Below are 18,925 nucleotides of genomic sequence, written 5' to 3'. Positions count from 1 at the left end.
GGGGGGCTGCTGCTGGGGGCCAGGTCTTCCCACAGGTGGGGAGACAGCCAGGACAGCTGCCCTCGGAGCCTGGGGGGCCAGATGGCCAGCGCCCCTTCTCGGGCTTTGCTGGGTGCTGCAGGCGGGGGATGGGCAGAGCAGCGGTCCTTCGCGGCCAGTGCCAGCCTCGGGGCCTGGACTCTTGCGCTCTCACGAGCTCCCCGCCCCAGCGCAGGGCCACCTCTGGGCCCCCAGAACCTCGCTGGTGCCGGCCCGAGCCCACCGCGCCCTCGCTGCGAGGCCGTCCCCTCACCGTCCCCGACTGCCACGCAGATGCCAGGCCCGCTGCCTGCTGGGCACCGGCCACACCACTCTGGGGCCCCAGGCCTCCTCCTCCCCTCCTGTGAGCTGCTGTCACCCCAGCCTGGGGCAAGAGGGGGAGGTGAGGAATTTCATGGGGGCCCAAGAGGACCCAGGGAGTGGCCTCTCTGTGATTCTGTTCTCCTTCCCCTTCAAACCAGGCCTGAATTCAGTGGCCACGGCCAGGATCTTTTATAAGCTGATGCTGCGGCTGGGCTTCCAAGAATTCTATATTCAGGGCGGGGACTGGGGGTCCCTGATCTGCACCAACATGGCCCAGATGGTGCCCAGGTGAGGGTCCCTGTTGGGGGAGTGAGGTAGCCATCCGTGCAGGGGGGTCCGCCTGGGCACGCGGTCTGAGTCTAGGAGTGTCCTCTTCCCAGGGGCCACCTAGGCGGGATGTCTGTGGGCCTGGGGGAGGGGAGGGAGGGCCCCCCGTCACCCTGCTGTGCCTGGGCCACCTTGACGTGGATTCTCTCTCTCTCGGGTGTCACGTGGGGTTGGGGACTCTGGGCCAGGTGCCCAGGCAGAGAGGGCCAGATAGAGGAGGGGAAAGTCAGGCAGTGGACCTTTCTGGTGGACCAAGCCCCAGAAGAGACCAGAGCTTTCTAGAAACCCTGTATTTCCCCCCCCAACCCCCTCCTCCCCATCATGGGGCCACCCCAGAGGGGCAGATTCCAAGAGGGCTGGCGCTGTGCATCTCAGCCCCGCGGCCTCCTGCCCATCTCCCCTCCCCCCAGCCCTGCGCCAGCCTCACCTGGACCCGCTCTCTGCCCTCAGTCACGTGAAAGGCCTGCATCTGAACATGGCTTTCGTTTTAAATCCCGGCACCCTGACCTTTCTCCTGGGACGGCATTTCCCGAGGCTTTTCGGCTACACGCAGAGGGATGTGGAGCTGCTGAGCCCCTTCAAGGAGAAGGTTTTCTACAGCTTGATGAGGGAGAGCGGTTATATGCACATTCAGTGCACCAAACCTGACACCGTGGGTGAGTGCGGGGCGGGCTCACAGGCCTCCCGTTCAGCCTGGCGCGGGCCGGGGGCCTCACCCACCCCGCCACACTGCTCCGGGATGAAAACCTCCCAGGAGGGACCCGAACTCTGTCACGCTGCAGTTCTGGGCACAGGTCAGGCGTTGCATGGCCGGCACGTCCCAGACACCTGCTTGAGCTGATTCCGGGACCTTGACCCCTGACCCCTGCACCCTGAGCCTGAGTCGAGGAGGGAGCCTGGGGGCCTGGCAGCTCCAGGACTGGGGGGGGGGAGGTGGAGGGGGTCGATATTCATTTGGAGCTGTTCCCCTAATTTGGACTTTTAGGTGGTTTATTTTTCACGAATCAGAGCATATAAACTAAAAACCCCACATTTTTTTTTTTTTTTTAGTTTTTTAATTTATTTGAGTCCTCTCTATACCCAGGGTGGGGCTCAAACTCATGCCCCCAAGATCAAGAGTTACATGCTCCCCCGACTGAGCCAGCCAGGTGCCCCCAAACCCCACCTTTTTATTTTATTTATTTTTTTATTTTTTATTTTTTTTTTAAGATTTTATTTATTTATTCGACAGAGATCAGCCAACAAAGTGAGAGAGAGAACACAAGCAGGCTCATAGCGGAGGAGCCTGATGTGGGGCTTGATCCCGTAACGCCGGGATCACGCCCTGAGCTGAAGGCAGACGCTTAACCGCTGTGCCACCCAGGCGCCCCCCCCACCTTTTTAAAAACAGCATTCATACATATTTCTCATCTGAATCGCCCCAAACATGGGAAGCTGCCCATGTGGTGAATGGACCCCCGGAAGCAGTGGGGGGCAGTGTTACCCCCTTTTCTCACATGCCAGTTCCAAGGCTGAGGGTTAAGTAGATGGGGGTGCATGAGCACCCCAGCAGTTAGGGCACAGCTGTGCCCCGGCACAGGGCCCTGACCACTGGCTCGTCCCAGGCCTGAGTCCCTCCCCTGCTGCTTTCCACCCAGGCTGCGCTCTGAACGACTCTCCCGTGGGCCTGGCCACCTATATCCTGGAGAAGTTTTCCACCTGGACCAACCCGGAGTTCCGAGACCTGGAGGACGGAGGCCTGGAGAGGTGAGAGGCCACCTGCCAGCCCCTGGCCGGCACGTTCCAGCCACTGTGGGGCGCCTCTCACATCCTCACCCTGGGGAGCACGGCCCCAGTTCCTCCGGATGAGGAAGTGGAGGCACAGAGAGGCCCAGCGACTCGCTCCAGGCCTCAGTGTGGAGTGGTCAGGAATAGGACGCAGGGCTCGAGAATGTCTGTGCTCTGTTTGCCGAACAGCCGCCTCCCGGACCAGCGGATCTAGAGGGCAGCGTGCGCCCCTTTATGGCCAAGAGGCGGGAGCAGCCAGGGCCTTCCCCTCCCGAGCCCACGAGAGCCGGGCATTGTGGCCAGCTGACAGGGTGACCTGGGGAAGCCAGGCCTAGAGGCAGCTGCGGGGAGCCTCAGAGGCCAGAGCCTCTTCAGTGTGTGAATCCCGGGCCTCCGGCCTGACTCAGGCTCCATCAGGGTCAGCCCTTACCCAGCTTCTCCAGTACCCATCCCCCTCGTCATTGCTTCGGGGCACACAGAGCACCCAACACACTGCTGGGGTGGGGTGAGGTGAGGTGGGACTGGCACCCACCTAGGGTGCAGGGACCGAGTCTAGGTCGTGCTCTAGCCCCAGCACCTAGAAGGCGGCCAGGTATGCAGTAGGTGCTCAACAAACACGCACTGGATGAAGGAGCTCTGAAAGACTGTGCGAGTCCAGAGAAGGGAGGATTTGCTCCTTCTATGGGACAGGGAGGGGAAAGGACAGGGAGATGCTATTGGATCTGGGCCTTGAAGGCTGAGTAGGAGTTTGCCAGTGGAGAGGATGGAAGAAGAGAATTCAGGCAGAGAGAAGAGCAGAAGCGAGGGTGGGAGCGATAGAAACTAGAGGTGCTCTTGGAAATGCTGACTCGCCGAGGCCGGGGGCGGGTGCGCAGGCGCCAGACCGGGAGCCCACGCACAAGCCCTCACGCTGGGATCCATTCCCCACCCTACACCAGGCAGGACCCAGGGGCGACGGGGCTCCACCAGCAGCTCTTTGGCAAGGGGTGGCCCTGCTCCTTGCCGACCAATACCTGCAGCTGTACACGGCACAGATGAGCTCAGCTCTGTGTTCTAGAAAGATCACTGACTGCACTAGGGCGGGGATGGCCAGTGTGGTCGTTTCCAAGCTGTGATCAGAGCCCAGGGGGGAGATGGGAGCCCTTGGGCATCTCGCCAAAAGCCGGTTCACGGGGGTTTAAATGTTGATTCTGACTGTTCGCGTCTCATCGTCCGGTTTCCATTCTGTCATCAAAAGAGCATTTCAGGGGAGGTTGGCTTTTTCTCTGCTCCTGCTCGGCACCGCCGTGGCTGGAGACCAAGGAATGCGTTATTTCTGAATGGGAAGATGCCTTACGAATGTAGCCCTCATTTCAGAGAAGCCTCTGTCCTTACAGATGCTTCGTGTTTTCCTGTCTAACGTCGGTGCCCCTCCTGGGCCTCCTGGCTCTGAGCTGCTCCCGTTGGGAGTGGGACAGGGGTTAGGGTTTCATGTTCGTTAAAATGTGGTGCTGGGGATAAAATGGCCAAACGGTGGACGCACACAAGCAAATTCAGCAAATTGGCCATTTTGGGCAAATGGGCTTCCGAGGAATCCGCTAAACTTACTGGCAGAGCCGGGAGCCGAGTGGGGGCGGCCACGTGTAGCTCCCTTCAGGCGGCAGTGACGTCAGCCCGGGGGAGGGGAGAGTGGGATAGCCAGGGCTCAGAGGGGACAGTGGGGGCGGGGAGGGGAGACAGCGGGGCTCAGTGCAGGGTCGGGGGAGGCAGGCCTCTGTAGCTGTCCCCCCACACTGCAGGGACACCTTCATGGAGCAGGAACTAGGGAGTGAGGAGGGAAGCCTCTGAGTGTATGTGCGTGTGGATTACGGACGTGTGCACGTGTGTGTCCACGTGGATTTGGGTGCAGACGTGTGTGCACGCGTGTGTGGGCGCACTTGGATCTGTGCCTGTGTGTCAGCCAGGGGCTCAGTAGAGATGCAGCGCCCACTTCCGGCGTGGACATGCTGCGTGGGAGGTGCCCGCTTGGTGCTGGACCGCGATCTGGAGCCCAGGGAGGGATCCATCAGAGGAAAGGACTTTCTCTGGGCTCTGGGGGCAGTGAGCGGGCCGGGCCGCAGCCGGGGGAGCAGGGAGGAGCCCTGGCTTCCTGCTGCAGAAGTGAGGAGCCTGTACCTGAATGGGGGGCAGGCAAGTGGAGGTGGGCAGTGGGGGACAGGGGAGAGGGGACGGAAGGGAGGCGGGAAGGCAGGCCTGGGTAGCATGGACACGGGAGAGTGGGCAGGGGAGGGAGGCCAGGCACTGAGGGCCTTCCGGGGCTGCTTCCGCAGGAATTTCTCGCTGGACGAGCTGCTGACCAACGTCATGCTCTACTGGACGACGGGCAGCATCACCTCCTCGCAGCGCTTCTACAAGGAGAACCTGGGCCAGGGCTTCAGGGCCCACAATCATGACCGGTGAGTCTGGCGGGCACCTGCGCTTGACCCCCAGGGAGGACCTCTGACGGCGGGACTGTACAGCCTGGCCTGCTGGGTGCCCAGGGTGCCTGGGATGAGAACACGGTGGCAGTCAGCTCACCGAGGGGACGCCGGCCTGGTGTGGCACGGGCGGTTCTGGGACATCCGGCCCCTCGGGTGGCTTCGGAGGGAAAGGGGAACGAGGCCGGGGGGAGGGGCGTGCCTGGCCGCTGTCCATCCCCCTCAGCCTGTGGAGAGCCCGTGTGTTCTCCAGCCCACCCGGCCCTTCCGGAGAAGGCCCTTAGTGGGTTGGAATCGAGGCAGGTGGTGAGAACCCTGGGTCTTTTTTTCTGGCTCCCTGTGGGTGGGTGAACGGACCCCCCTACTCCCCCATCCTGAAGCCCCCTGCTGCAGGGGACCTAAGGGGACCAGGATGCCACCTCGCCCCTCAGTGGGATCTCTGTCCCTTCCAGGATGAAGGTCCACGTGCCCACAGGCTTTGCTGCCTTCCCTTGTGAGTTAATACACGTGCCCGAAAAGTGGGTGAGGTTCAAGTACCCGAAACTCATCTCCTATTCCTACATGGCCCGCGGGGGCCACTTTGCCGCCTTTGAGGAGCCGGAGCTGCTGGCCCAGGACATCCGCAAGTTCGTGGGGCTGCTGGAACAGCGCTGATGCCCGCGGGGCTGGCCGCCCCCCGCAGGCTCCCTCGCCCACAGCTGCCCCCTGCCTCCCAGGGCCGCTCCCCAGGAGCAGGGAGCCCCCGGTCTTCTCTTGGCGATGATGTACACCCCCACGCCCGTCCCCCGCCCCTGCCGTCCCCCCTGCTCACTGCCTGCACGCGCGCTCCCACACGCACGTCAGCAATGATAAATGATTTTATTTCTAAGAGTGACTGGAGCCAGGTGACATGGGCATGCCCCAATCCCACGGGGGTACCCCCCCTCCGGCAGCTGGCCAGTCTGCGGTCTGGGTTGGGGAGGGCACCCCGCTCAAGGACCCTTGCTGGGAAGGGCGGGACAGGCCCGCGAGCCACCAGGACGGTCTACCCCCTCCCAGTGTGCTGGGCAGCTCAGAGCAGAGAGCAGGGCCTGAGGCTGGGTGAGGCTGGGGTGGGTCGCAGGGGGCCTGGGCCACACCCCACCTGGCCCCCTGTGTCTCTGGCACCCCCTGGAGGCAGTGGGAGGCTGCCAGTCCCCGTCCCGGCAGGGAGAAAAAGGAAGGGGCCACCTGTCCTTCCAGCCGGGGTCACAGTCCACCCAACCCGGACTGGCCCACTGCCTCCCTGCGGACTCTGGGATCGGAGGAGGAGGGCTGGATTCAGAGAGGGGGGAGCTGGAATGAACCCCAGCCATCATCTGGATCCCATCTCCAGCCTGGATCTGCTACGGGCTCTTTGGTTATCTGCTGGTTGTGTGCCCAGAGCTGGGGGCTCCGAGGGGGGCTTCTCCACTGTTCCACTCTCCCTCGTACCTGCTGCCCCGCGGCTGTGACCAGAGAGGCCGCCGCTCACCACCCGAGGGAAGTCCCAGCCTGTCGTCCTCGGCCAAGGGCAGGAGCACCTTTCCCGTTCCAGCTCTTGAGAGCACTTGTGCTTAAAACAGGTGGGACGTCATCCTGGGCTCGGCTGGGGCCCGAGTCAAGCCGCTTTCCCACCTGCGTCTTCTTTCCAGCTCCGAGCCTGGCCCGGCCGCCCTCAGGCCTCCTGGTAGGCAGGCGCCCCACTGTCACTGTCCCCGGGGTCCCGGGCTGGGCACTGCCCAGGGACGGTCCCGCTGATGCTGTGGATGGCGCCGTAGGTCTGCTGCTGCTGTGGGGACAGGGCTGTTCTCTCCGAGGACAAGCCGTTCAGAATCCGGGGCTTGTAGGGCTGCCAGAAAATGGGGTGCCTGAGTGCTCAGAGTGGGGAGCCGGGCATGAGACTCTGGACCCGGTCCTCCCCCACTCCCCATTGGGCCTCCCCAGAGCTAGGCTGAGAAAGCGGTTCAGGCCATGCACCCGCCCTGCCTCCTCCCCTGTCTGCAGAGGCAGGTGTCCTCCGGGGAATGAATCTGAGAACCTTCTCTCTCCTGGGGCTGGTCTGAGGACCGCCAGCCAGCCATACGAGCACCTGAGCCTGGGGAGGCAGGGGCTGGAGAAAAGACTGCCCTGACCCTGTTCGGGGAACCTGGGGGGCCTCACACGGCCGGCGCTGGGACAACCCTGTGTCCTGCTCACCCCCAGACCCCTGCCACGCTGCTCCGGGAAAGGCCCTAGCTCAGCAGGCCTTACACCCGCAGCAAAGGAGCCAGGACCGAAGCTGAAACGAGGGGCAGGGCGGCATCTTGGCCAAACGGGGCTTCACCTGCACAGGGATCAGCGACTGCTTCTGGACGTGGCTTCCCCCGTGCAGGTGAAGCATCCCGCAGGACTAGGGATTCCTTCTGGAACCTTGGCTGCCACGTGATCAAGGCACTTGTGTGCCACCAGGAGTCGCTGATGCTCGTGGCCTGGGGAAGAAGCAGGACTCACCGTGAAGGGTGCTGGCCTGGGGGCCTCGGCCTCACTTCCTCTGCCACTCCCCGAGTCCTCCGTCTGCAGGCAAAGACTCACCGTGACCAACAAACCCATTTCCCCGAACTAGCACCCTCCAGACAAACAGATGATTCACACCCGGGATGACAGTACCGGCTGGCACCAGGCTCCCCGCAGCAGAGGATGGGGGGGCGGGCACGCGGGGAGCAGGGAAGAGGTGGGAAGGGAGCCCACACGTCGCACCCGGCCACCCACGCCTTCCCCGCGGATAAACACAGTCTGGAGAAGGCGGCCGACACGCTGGGGTGTGACAAGGTGGGGAGCGTCTCCCCCTCCCGGCGGCGGGGCCCCCACCTTGTAGTTCAGAGGGCTGAGGTGCTTGAAGCATCCGAAGCAGGTGTAGGCCACGCAGACCGCGATGGTGAGCAACACGACCAGCAGGGTGAACAGGGTGAGGGGGGCCTTCAGGCCTGGGGACAAAGGGACACCAGGCGTGCTGGCGGGGGGAGGGCACAGCGGGTGCGGCAACCGTGTGTGACCTCTCCTTCGGCCTAGCCAGGAGCACCCGGGGCACCCGCTGAATGGCTGGCATTATCCCTGGTCAGATGTCAGGAACTGGGACCCCAGGTCAACGTTCCTCTGCGCGCCTGCTCGCTGGGCCGGCTCCGGGCGGGCCCCAGTGCCCCGGGCTGGGTGGGATGGAGGCCCCCCACCTGACTGGGGCACAGGCACACCCCTGCTGCCTTTCTCGTTTGCCCGAGAGCATCCACGTCTCCTGGGGCTCCCACGGTGCCGAGGACCCAGTCCCACCCGTGCCCCAAACGGCAGCCTGGCCCAGCCTGCCCCGCTCTGGCTCAGGCCCTCAGCACAGATAAGGGGGACTGCCTTCTCTGGTCAGCTTCTCCACTGACTTGGGGTCACCAGGGTCCCCCGGGCTCCGGCCAGCTCGGGAGCTGGGCGGGAAATGCGGCCCCAACCGGCCCTACCCCAGGCACCGTGTTCTGATGGGACACCAAGGTGAGGGCTGGTGCGAAGGCGGGACTCTGAGGCCCGGGGCTGGCCCCTGCCCCCACCCCGCAGCCCCCCCCCGCCCCCCCCCGGGCAGAAAGGCCCCTCACCCAGGCGCAGGAAGGAGAAGAAACAGAGCCAGAAGAGGCACAAGATGGGAGCGGCCAAGGCCTGGTTCACGGCGGCCAAGTGGATCCTCTTCTCCAGCTTGGCCGGGAGGTAGGCGAAGTAGAGGTTGTGCCGGTCCACCATGTGCTTCAGCAAGATGTAGATGAGGCCTGCGGAGGTGGGGCCGTGAGCCGCGGGCCTGGCTGGGCCTCCGCTCCTGCCTCCTGGGGCCGGCGAGCCGTCCGACCACAGGAAGCCGAAGCAGGGCTAGATGCAGAACCTGACTGCTCGTGTTCTCCTTCTCCCTCTGCTCCCCTCCCCAGCTTCTCCCTGACCCAAGGAGTAGGGGTGTCTGCAATTTCGTCCCTAGGGAACATGGAAATTCTAGGGTCATTTTGCAGAAAGAAGCTGTTTTGCACCAGATGCCCGGCCTCAACATCGTCCTGGGCCTTCCCACGCGAGTCCCCCACCATCCCGCAAGGCTCCCCTGCTCTCCTTCCCTTCCCCACCCACGCTGACCCCTTGCACCCCGCAGTCGGCAGGTGCCCAAGGGTCCTGCCCCAGGGGCAGCACAGAAGGCGGGCACTGCCTCTTTGATCATCTCATGCTCTTAACAAAACTGTTTTGGTTCTGAGGAGTAATGCTGTAGATTTTTTAAATAGTTCAAGAGCATACAGGAAAACTGAAACCTCCCCCTGCCCCGAAACCTCAGCTAGCAAGGCTGTCTCTTGGGTGTTCTGTTTCCTTCCAGAATCTTCCATTTGTCTGCAGTTCCTGATGTTCATTTTATTTAATTTTATACTTATTTATTTTGGTGCCAAAACCCGGGAACCTGATGTTTATTTTAGTGGCAAGACATTAACGATCCCCAGGTCAAATCCAGGGTCTACTCCTATGTCACACTGGGTGCTTCATCTGCGACGGGGGGACAGACAGCAGACCCGCCTGGCAGGCCTGTGTTGAGCGTGACGTGGGAGAACTCGGGAGGCGCAACGGCACGGGCCGGAGCCAGAGCGGGCGGTCAGCGGCAGGGCCGCTCAGGTGNGATGGAGCGGGACTCGGGCCCCCGCCCCGGCCACTCACCGAACGGCGCGATGATGGGACAGGTGATGCTGTAGGCCATGACGACGGTGAAGACACACAGCATCCACGCGTACATGGCCCCGAACTCGTACTGGAACGCCTGGTTCTGGGTGGAGGGGGCGAGGAGCTCAGTCCGGGCCGCCAGGGGACAGCGCGATGACTCAGAAACGGGAGGCGCCCAGCTACCCCCACCTCTTGGGGTCCTTTCTGCCCTCTGCAGCCCCCAGCCTCACTGGACTCCCACCCAGGCCACAAGAATTCGCGGGCCCCTCGTGGCTCTCTCGGTCCTATCACGTCTACCCAGCAGGCCCGGGGCCGCAGAGGGCGGAGGGGATGCTTGGGACAGACGGGACAGTGACCCCCCACTCCGCGCAGGCTTCGGGGTCAGACCCCCGGGGAGCCACACGGCGTTGAGGCTGGGGTCCCGGGAGGCAGTCCACACCCGGCCCTGCCCGCCCTGTACCTGCTTGACGTTCCTGCGGTCAGCCGCCGTCTTGGCCACGAACATGCGGAAGGTGTAGAGGATCAGGCCGGGCAGCCGGAGCAGCTCCATCCCGTTGCCGATGAAGGCCGAGGCGATAACGTAGTTCACGAAGAAGGCGCCCTGGTCGGGCAGGAAGACGCACCTGGGAAGCCGCAGCGGGGGGGTCAGTGAGCCGAGGCCCGGGAGCCTCTCCCCCAACCACGGAAGGGGCCTCCATGGGGCTCATCATCCCTCTCCTCCCCAAGTGGCTCCGCTCTCAGGAACGTCGAGAATGAACGTCGAGAATGAACGAGAACTCCTAATGGAGTTTCGGCCTCAGGGATGAACCACGTTTCGGCACATGTGGCACAAAGTGGGTCAGCTCCCACGGTGCCCACCGAAGGCTCTGCCTGGCCTCGGCCCCACCAGGCGCCTGGGAGGGGTGCTGGGGAGGCGCTGGGCCTGGGATCGCAGGAGAAGAGGGCTGTCCGGGAGCACAGAATACCCGTCCCCCCACCCCCCGATGCAGCCGCAGCCACAGCCAGCCCCGTGGGCCGTGTCCCCAGGACGGTGACTCCCAAACGCAGCGTGGCCCGTCCTTACTCCAGCCTGATGTAGGTCTCTGAGAAAGTTTTGTCGAAGAGCCACCGGAAGAAAAAATCTAGACTGGGGAAAAAAAAAAAAAAAAGAATGCGTGAGAATTTCTGTCCCCGCGCTCCCTGGGCTCGCGACACGTTTCCATGTGTCTGCGCTCTAAGCATCAGGCAGGACCTCCAAACCCACGTTTCTCCTCCAAGATGCTACTTACTGCAGCGTAACCGGTCACGGCCACTTAAAGTAAACAGAGTCTCCCTTCCCCAAGGGGACGGTCCGTTTAAGGAAGACAGACCGTATCCCCAGAAGAACAGCGAGCCAGCCCAAGGGCACCCCGAGTGAGGGGGATGGTGTGAACGTCGTCAGGGATTTGCATGCACCCGCAGACCGCTTCCCTTCTCCGGGGACAGAGCTCCCCAAATGCGCCCCGGACGTGAATTCAGAGCGGGCGGCCGGTACCTGGTGAGGCCGAGGGACGGCAGGATCAGCACCATGAAGATCAGGAACATGTAGACTTTTGACATCATGATCCGGTTTTCTCCTGACCTGGGGGAGTCACAGGTGGGTCCTCCCAGTCCCCAAGCACTCCAGGGGCCCGGGAGGCCCCAGCTGGGGCCCGCTGCCCTGGGGGCGGGGCGGGCGCACGCCCTGCTCACTCACCTGGTCCAGTGGGACTCGAGCAGCGTGGAGTAACACACGATGGTGGGGAGCAGGGCCGAGAAGGACCACAGCAGCAGGGTCGGGAAGAACTGGCTGATGATGGGGTCCTGGAAAACAAGGGCCACCGAGGAGACAGGTGCAGGGGCCGTGGGCACGGCAAGGCGGTGACCTGGTCATGCTGCCCCCGCCCCCTCCGGAGCCGACGCTGGTACAGGGTAGGTGTTCCATCATGTTGGCTGAACAGGCCGTGACCGCCCTGGACATCAGATGTACAGCTCTTTGGAGCAAAGAAAGGAACTTCACGCACCACTGATCTCCCCTGGCTTCCCTACACACCCCACAGTGCCGCCAAGGGCAGCGGGCACCCCGAAGCCGGGGCCTCCCCAGGCCGCTCAGCTGCCGCCGGCCCGGCGGTGGCCCGATCCTGTGTGCGCCCGCTGCGCTCTCAACTGTGGTCGCACCGACCGACCGGCTTAGTACTTTCCCTGAGAAAACGAGCAAAACAACATAAAATCTCTTGACGTGGCGGATAGCAGGAGGACTCGGTAAGGCCAGTTTCTAAAAACCGCTACTGAACGGGCGGCACCTGGGGGCTCAGTCACTTGAGCCTCCGACTCTTGGTTTCAGCTCAGGTCGTGATCTCAGGGTCATGAGATCGAGCCCCACATCGGGCTCCGTGCCCACGGGGAGTCTGCTTAGAACTCTCCCTCTCCACCTCCCCCGCCCCTCCCTCAAATAAATAAATCTTTTAAAAAGTTACTGAATTAGATGAGAGTGAATGAAGGGACACCCAGGGACCAGAGATGCGGGAGGGGTCTGTCCTCAGAATGGCGGCAAGGCCCTGTAGATTCTGGCTTTACTACAAGAAACCAAAACCGGTGTACGGAGAACAGAAAAGGGGGCTCCACTCAGCCCATCGACCCTCCAAAGAACAGGCCTTCACCGTACATCCGAAGACCGCCGAAGGCGTGAACACTTACAGGCTTCGATTCTAAACAAAACCGCGTAGTGCCCGCGTGTGTTTTTGTATCAGACTAATACCACATCCGCTCAGAGGGCCCCGGCCACACGTGAGCTCGCCAGGCCGCCATCACTGGGCAGGGGCTTGCACCCCGCCGTCAGATGAAAATCCAAGGCTCAGAGCTCATCAGCCAGGCGACTGCAGGGCGAGGACCAGGGCCTCAGGCCGTCCAGCCCCTCGTGCTTTCCCAGAGCGTGAGGAACTGAATGCCAAGCGGAATTGGAAACAAGAAAATAGATTTTGGGCGACACTTCGGCAGAGCTAATTATGGGAAACCAATACCTTTCTACGCCGATGCCCATTTAGGGAGTGTTTAGCTATTCTCCATTTATCTACGAGTTTAAAAAATCATTTGTCTCCTACCTAGACTCAACGGCTTTGTCACAAGATTATCGGAGGCTGGAACATGAAAGAAAAAATCACACCCTGTTGCCCCACTCCGTGGAGCACCTGTCACTCCTTCCTACCCAGCTCCCCCCCAGGTCAGGTGCCAGCCACCTGTCTGGCCTGGGGGACACGCTGGTGAGCTAAGCTGTGTCTACGGGGCCATTGGCGAGCCTTGAGCCTGATGCAGGGGTGAGGCGGCCCCAGCAGAGGCCCCAGGCGGAGCGTCCTCTGGGCCTGCGCACCGCTGGCCTCACCCCTGCTAGGAGAGGCTGCTCCGGTTCCACCCACCACGCCTTCTCGTCGCCAGCCTTGCAGGAGGGGCCTTGCAGCCTGGCCACTCACGTTCAGCTCATGGATGGGTTTGGTGACGTTGAACTTGTCGATGGTGGACAGGATGATGGAGGGCGTGGTCAGGAAGAACAGCCCCACGAAGAGAGTGAAGTTGATCCCCAGCCACTGGAACCACCAGCGGAAGCCCTGGATGGAGAGGTTCTTCCTGCAGAGCAGGGGACACAGGCCCCGGAGCCTTATCTCCCAGGCTCCGGCTGCCCACCAGCCAATGGCGCCCCCGGAGTCGGTGGGTCAGCAGGTCAAATTTAGACATGGCAAGACACCAGACGGAGGGCTCTGGCTGGGGGCTCGTCTCGACCTCAGTACAGACAAACGCTCTGTACTGACTTTCAGCTTCAGCCATGTCAAATTTGGGGTCCCTTTGGGCTCAGAGGGGAAACAGGCTATCCACCGCAAACATGACTACCCGGCAACGGCGTGGGGGCCGCAACCCACCACAGAGATACCACGAGCACCCAGTCAGACAACACGAGGCTCCGACCCAGTACGTCTCGGCCATGTCGTCAATGCTTGGTGACTAGCGACACAGGCTCCCCAGCAGGGCCAGGGGCTGGGTGCAGGGAGGGGGAGGTGGGAGACCGAGGGGCCTGGGCCCCACTGCAGCCTGTCCTGGGCTCTCACCCCAAGAACAGATGGACAACACCCCCCCCCCCAGTTTGGTAAGCCCTGTGACACGAAGAGCTGAACTGTCAGGGGCCAAGCTAGAGCCAGTGGAGACAAGCACCCAAAGCTCGCTCTTGGGACGGGGTGCGGGGGAGGGGGAGACTGAGGCCAACCATGCTAGGTTCTCTGCTGGGGCTGCCCTCACCCCCAGCATCACGCTCAGGGCTCGCCAATGGCCCTCGTGGACACAGCTTAGCTCACCAGCGTGCCCCCGGACCAGAGAGGTGGCTGACCCCTGACCTAAGGCTGCACGGTGAGGGGGGAGGGTACAAAAGCCCGGAGCCACTGAGCTCACGGAGCTGCTGAGCCTTGCAGGGGGCCTGTCCCAACCAAGTCACACACACACTGTGTTTCAACGATACTAAGTATGAAAAAGAGAAACATCTCAACTAAAAAATAGCTGATCACATGTGGAAATGATACTGTTTTAGATACTTCGGGTTGGCTGGAGTGAAGTGGGGGGACGTGGACACCCCTCACGCGCACACATCCCAGAGAAGAGCAGGGGCCGCGGGCGGACCTCCCTGACCTCCAGCTCACGCCCAGGCTTTCTGGTGCCCGGGCAGCCCCAGCAGGCCCAGGGGCCTCTGTCCCACACCTGCCCGGCCCCGGGGCTCACCAGCATATGTCCTCGGGGTAAGTGGCAAAGGCAACCGTCCACTTGGAGGTGCGGAGCTCCTTGCTGCAGGATGACGGCTGGGGCTCCCCTTTGCACTGCAGGTTCTGACACTTGCAGGCGTTGAAGTCTTTCAGGATGCTGCCGGGAAAAGCACCAGCAGTCAGGGTCTGGACACCCCAGGGACCCCGTACAGATCTGGCAGATAGGACTCAGCGAGAGCGGGGCCCCGGGGCACAGGACCTTGGCTTTTTTAGTTTATTACAGGTGATGCTAAGGAAAGCCGTGCCCGGCCCCCTCTGGGGAAGATTCTAATCCCCAGAACAACCCGGCAAGCCAGGGAGCACTTCGGCTTTACAGATAGAGAAACTGAGGCTCTGCCACTTAGGTATGCGCCCCATCCGTCTGACTCTGCCTCCCACGCTGTTGCACGGCCTCGACCCACAGCTCCTCCCCGGGCCACCCCCTCCGCCCGCCCCACAGGCGGGCGCACTGTGGGCACATCCTGCAGCCAGGCCTGGGTCTCAACGGCCCTTTCTCCCCAGCTCCTTCCCACCCTGACATCCTCCCCAGGACGGCCACCTCAGCCCCTGCCATCTCCGTGCCCCCCGCTCCTGCCTCGGAACACCCTCTTTCCATGAGCGCCCTTCTGGCTCTAGCTCACGGCAGAGTCCGTTCCTGGGTCTGTGCTGCCCGCAGAGAAGGCAGGGGAAGGGGCATCTGTGTGGCCACCTGCTGTCCCCAGCGCTCTCCTGACCCCAGCCATGAGACTGCTCTGGGAGCTAGCTCCCCGTGCCAGCCTGCACCCTGCAACCCTCCCCAGGCCTCGGCTCTGCAGCAGGGGGTGTCCCGAGTGCCCAGGAGTGTGTGCATTTGTACGAGGACGGGCAGCCTGGGCACAGAAGAAGATCTGAGGTCCAGAGTGGCTATCTGAAGGAGGGGGGCATCTGTCCCGCCAGGTGGAAAGCGGGACAGAGAGGCAACGGGATCCCTGGGGCAGCTGGTGAGAGCCCAGCGGGACACTGAGGCCTTGTCAACCCCAGAGGGGCTCAGAAGAATCACCCCCACCAGCTGTCACACAGACAAGGGCTCAGACAACGGAGGGACTGCGGCTTCCCGAGCCACACCCCAGGAAGGAGATGAAAATGCCACCGGCAAATCGCAGGGATGGATCCGCGGGACCACCTGCATCCGACAGGTGGGGGGGGGGACGGGCGTCGGCCAGAGAAGGGTCGCACTCACTAGGTGGCCATGGACTTCTCCTGGAAGGTGACGAAGGCCATCCCCAGCGGCCGCTCCTGGACCCGGCACTCCTCCTCCGCGATCCTCTCGGTCAGCCTGTCCTTCAGGCGCGTGTAGTAAGCGACGGCATCCTCCTGCCAGCGGACACACCCCCCCGGTGACCATGCGGACCCATGTAGGGGTCAGGGACCCCGCGCTGCGCTCCTGCCGGGGCCAGGCCTCACCCACTCACACCCCGACACTTCGCAGCAGCAGAACTGGCCACAGGGCTTGGGGTTGATGAGGGTCCACTGGCCGGTCTTCGCCCGCAGGTTTGCGTAATAGCTCAAGCTCTTCTCCGTCTTCTTCCCTGCGGGCGAACGTCAGCCCTGCGCTGACCCTGTGGCGCGCACCCCACTGCCCCCCTCCAACCACCGGCTGCCACCAGACCCGGGAGTTCAGCTTCCTGAACAAGAGAGGGCTAGAGCCGCCCTCCTGCCTTCCCGACCGGGAGCTCCGGGGCCACGGCCAGCAGGAAGGAGGGTGTGGTCTCCGCGGGGTAGGGGGTCCCCGTGCCGGCCCCCCCTTACCTCTCCTGGCACAGGTACAGCAGCCTGGCCACGTTGTAGCACAGCTGGACGTCCAACACCTCACACGTGGGATACGCATCCCTGTGCCCGAAAGATGCCCGTTGGAAAAGAGGACCCCCAGGCAGGAGAGACCCCCAAGTCTCCAAGGCTTTTTTTTTTTTTTTATGCCAACAGAGACGTCTTTCCTCTTTGTCTTTTATCAAAGGGGGAAATTTCGAAATTTAATATGAAGAGGCCTTTTTTAGTAGCATGAAAGTCACTGCCTGCAAGTGACGGGTTTAGACCGTCACGGCTGCAAAGCAGCAGGCGCTTCCGGCCAAGGCTGAGCACCACTGCTGACGTCCCCCACCCACCCAAAGGAAGAGACTTATCGTCGGCCCTAGGTCACGTCGACCTTGGACCATCACCGAAACCCTGTCCAGTCTGTGATCCTTTTGAAGGTCGCAGACCTTTCGGGTTTAATGAAAGCAAAGGACCCTCAGCCCAGGAAACGTGGCACACACGTTCACCATCGTAGTAAGACCGTATCTGCTCGTACGTAGCCCGTGCGTGTCCCTGCTATGGACCAGAGACCGTCAGACGATTAATTTAATCCTCATCATAACGTGGGGGGGTTTCAACCCCATTTTCCAGATGAGGAAAATAAGGGTCAGAGAGGTTATGAGACTTGTGCCCCAGGCCACACAGCTAGTGGCTGTCGGAGCCACAATCTGAACCCAGGCAGCCCGGCGCCACGGCACGACATTCCCTCCCCAGACAGACAAGGTCCCCACCCACCACATGGCAGGCACCCTTCTGGGTACATCTTAGTGAGAGAGACAAAGCCCACAGGTACGTTCGTCATGGATTTAAACAGCAGGACGAGCCCGGGTCCCAGGAAGAGCGCCGGGGTTGGGAAGAAAAGCCCAGCGTAAGCGTCCCAGCAACAGGGCAGATGCCCACGTAGGTCCCCAGGGACTGCCACAGCCTCGGCCACCGAAAGGGCCACCTCAACTAGGAAAGCTCCGACCCAGTGTCTGGATGGGAAGGAGGGGGCTTTTCTTTTCTCTTTAAGGTCATACATCAAGCGAAACGATTGTTTTCAAATGTTGCCCAGCAGGCTGCTCGGGAGCTGTTTCAATAACAGAAAAAGGATGCCCGTATCCGGTATTTACATAAAATGATATTTCTAAATACTCGGGGTTTCTGAAGAGGTTAGTCAATAAATCGTAACCGCTCATCTGACAACTGCGTGTAGCGTTCTTCATGGACACGGCCAAGTGCCACCGTCCTGCGCCCCGGGCCGCACTGCAGACTAGTGACGCTGAGCCGCCGCGGAGGGAAGACAGAGCAAAGCCTGGCTCCCTCGCCCGCAGCCCGGGGGTTCCAGGGGCCTCTGCACCTGCTCTGCCCCACCCGCCCCTCTCCTGATGCTCCGTTGCCAGCCCTGCACACATCCCCCCCGCCACCTGCACGAGTCCTGGGGGCAGGTGCTCAGCAGGGGCTGCTGGGAAGCAGGTCCTCCCGGGGAGAGCTTGGACCCACTGACTGGTGAGCTCTGTGAAGACAGGGCTCTGGACACAGGTGTCCCCTCACCAGACACCTGCGAGGGGAAGGAGCCAGCCCCAGGCCCTCCCCTCCGGAGACCAGCTGTGTCTCGGGCACCGGGCTCCGCACAGCTGATGCTGAGAAGCCCAGGGCAGACCATCTTCCCTGTGCTCTTGAGGTGTTTATTTGCCCCCACACCCTGGCCTCTGCTCCAGCTACTGCGGTCACACAGGACGGCCATGGTGGCTGGCAGAGGACAGGCCACCCCAGCAGGAACCCTTCCACGGCACCAGCAGCCACTTGATGCTCATGTGGCAGGGCCAGGCCCTTCTTGAGGTCCCCGGGTGCCCGAGCAGGAGACAGAATTCTCCCCTAAGGCACCTGTCCCACCTGCGGCCCTGCTCACCGGAAGTGGTTCTCCACGGTCTCCTTCTTGGTGTCTCTGGGGAGGCCCGTGATGAACAGGGTCCGCCTCACCTGCCGGAGAAACGCACCAGGGAGAGAAGTCACCGGGACAAGTCCGTCTGCAGACGGGCCCCGCTCCTCCTCCCTGTCCAAGCCCCTCTGAAGAAAACAGCAGGAGCTCGGAAGGCTCGGGTGTTCTCCTGCCGCCTGGCAGAGCCCCGACGGATGCTGTCCTGTAGCATCGTCTTCCAGGCTGTACCACAAATACACTTCCAAAGCAATTCCACAAGCCTCCCTTGCATGACGAGAAAGGGAGAAGGAACCCAGAGAGGGCGAGTGACTCAAATGGGGTCACACAGCAGATGAGAGGAGGACCCGGGCCTGGAACCAGCTCACAGACACTCCTCCTCCCCCATCGAGCTGTGGGCTCCAAAGAGAGAGGGCTGCTCGCAGTCCCAACTTCCGAGAAGGGACTTAGAATCAGCAACTACAAGCCCGAACCCCACAATTTTCAGGGCCAGTTGGCGAAACGGAGGGGGGAAATCCGTGTTCTAAAATAATCAGAAATTTTTTACAAAAGCAAATGTCATTCTTGAGCACAGCCATGCCAGGTTCCACGGAGACCCACTATTCAAGCTCACTGCCCCCGAGTCCCGGGCATACGGCTGGGGGCGCCGCTCGGCTCTGGCTGCCCCCTGCGCCCCCAGCTGCACTCACCAGGCTCTCCTCCTTGTACCGGATGGACTGGGTGTGGTGCCGCATGAAGGCCACGGTGAGGATGAGGTAGAGGACAGCGAAGATGGTGTGCAGCCAGAGAAGGTCGTTGCTGGGGGGGGGGGGGGG

General features: G+C 62.2%; 2 protein-coding genes across 4 annotated transcripts in view; one reads left to right on the top strand and one right to left on the bottom strand.

Annotated features, from left to right (window-relative positions):
• Positions 1-5,760, top strand: part of EPHX1 (epoxide hydrolase 1) — a 30,880-nt gene extending 25,120 nt beyond the window's left edge. The window contains exons 4-8 of the mRNA XM_040636121.1: positions 501-630; positions 1,120-1,325; positions 2,307-2,415; positions 4,746-4,871; positions 5,345-5,760. Coding sequence (XP_040492055.1) covers positions 501-630; positions 1,120-1,325; positions 2,307-2,415; positions 4,746-4,871; positions 5,345-5,546 — 773 coding nt within the window. The 3' untranslated portion in view covers positions 5,547-5,760. The remainder of the gene's footprint in view (positions 1-500; positions 631-1,119; positions 1,326-2,306; positions 2,416-4,745; positions 4,872-5,344) is intronic.
• The window catches only part of TMEM63A (transmembrane protein 63A), a 24,087-nt gene continuing 10,896 nt past the window's right edge, over positions 5,735-18,925 (bottom strand). For 2 of the 3 annotated variants that reach the window (XM_040636119.1, XM_040636120.1), the window contains 16 exons: positions 18,800-18,908; positions 18,084-18,154; positions 16,151-16,231; positions 15,806-15,929; positions 15,582-15,715; positions 14,343-14,480; positions 13,052-13,205; positions 11,302-11,408; positions 11,101-11,187; positions 10,651-10,713; positions 10,048-10,210; positions 9,585-9,690; positions 8,504-8,671; positions 7,740-7,855; positions 7,383-7,445; positions 5,735-6,741 (listed from right to left, as the gene is read on the bottom strand). In XM_040636119.1, coding sequence (XP_040492053.1) covers positions 6,568-6,741; positions 7,383-7,445; positions 7,740-7,855; positions 8,504-8,671; positions 9,585-9,690; positions 10,048-10,210; positions 10,651-10,713; positions 11,101-11,187; positions 11,302-11,408; positions 13,052-13,205; positions 14,343-14,480; positions 15,582-15,715; positions 15,806-15,929; positions 16,151-16,231; positions 18,084-18,154; positions 18,800-18,908 — 1,858 coding nt within the window. In that variant the 3' untranslated portion in view covers positions 5,735-6,567. Of the gene's footprint in view, positions 6,742-7,382; positions 7,446-7,739; positions 7,882-8,503; positions 8,672-9,584; positions 9,691-10,047; positions 10,211-10,650; positions 10,714-11,100; positions 11,188-11,301; positions 11,409-13,051; positions 13,206-14,342; positions 14,481-15,581; positions 15,716-15,805; positions 15,930-16,150; positions 16,232-18,083; positions 18,155-18,799; positions 18,909-18,925 lie in introns of those variants that run through there. The other variant, XR_005836341.1, reaches the window with a different exon arrangement.

This window comes from Ursus maritimus, unplaced genomic scaffold (genome assembly GCF_017311325.1).
Source record: "Ursus maritimus isolate PB19 unplaced genomic scaffold, ASM1731132v1 scaffold_2, whole genome shotgun sequence".
Taxonomy (NCBI): Eukaryota; Metazoa; Chordata; class Mammalia; order Carnivora; family Ursidae; genus Ursus; species Ursus maritimus.
Note: the sequence above shows the minus strand (reverse complement) of the source record. Positions and strands in the feature narration are given on the sequence as shown.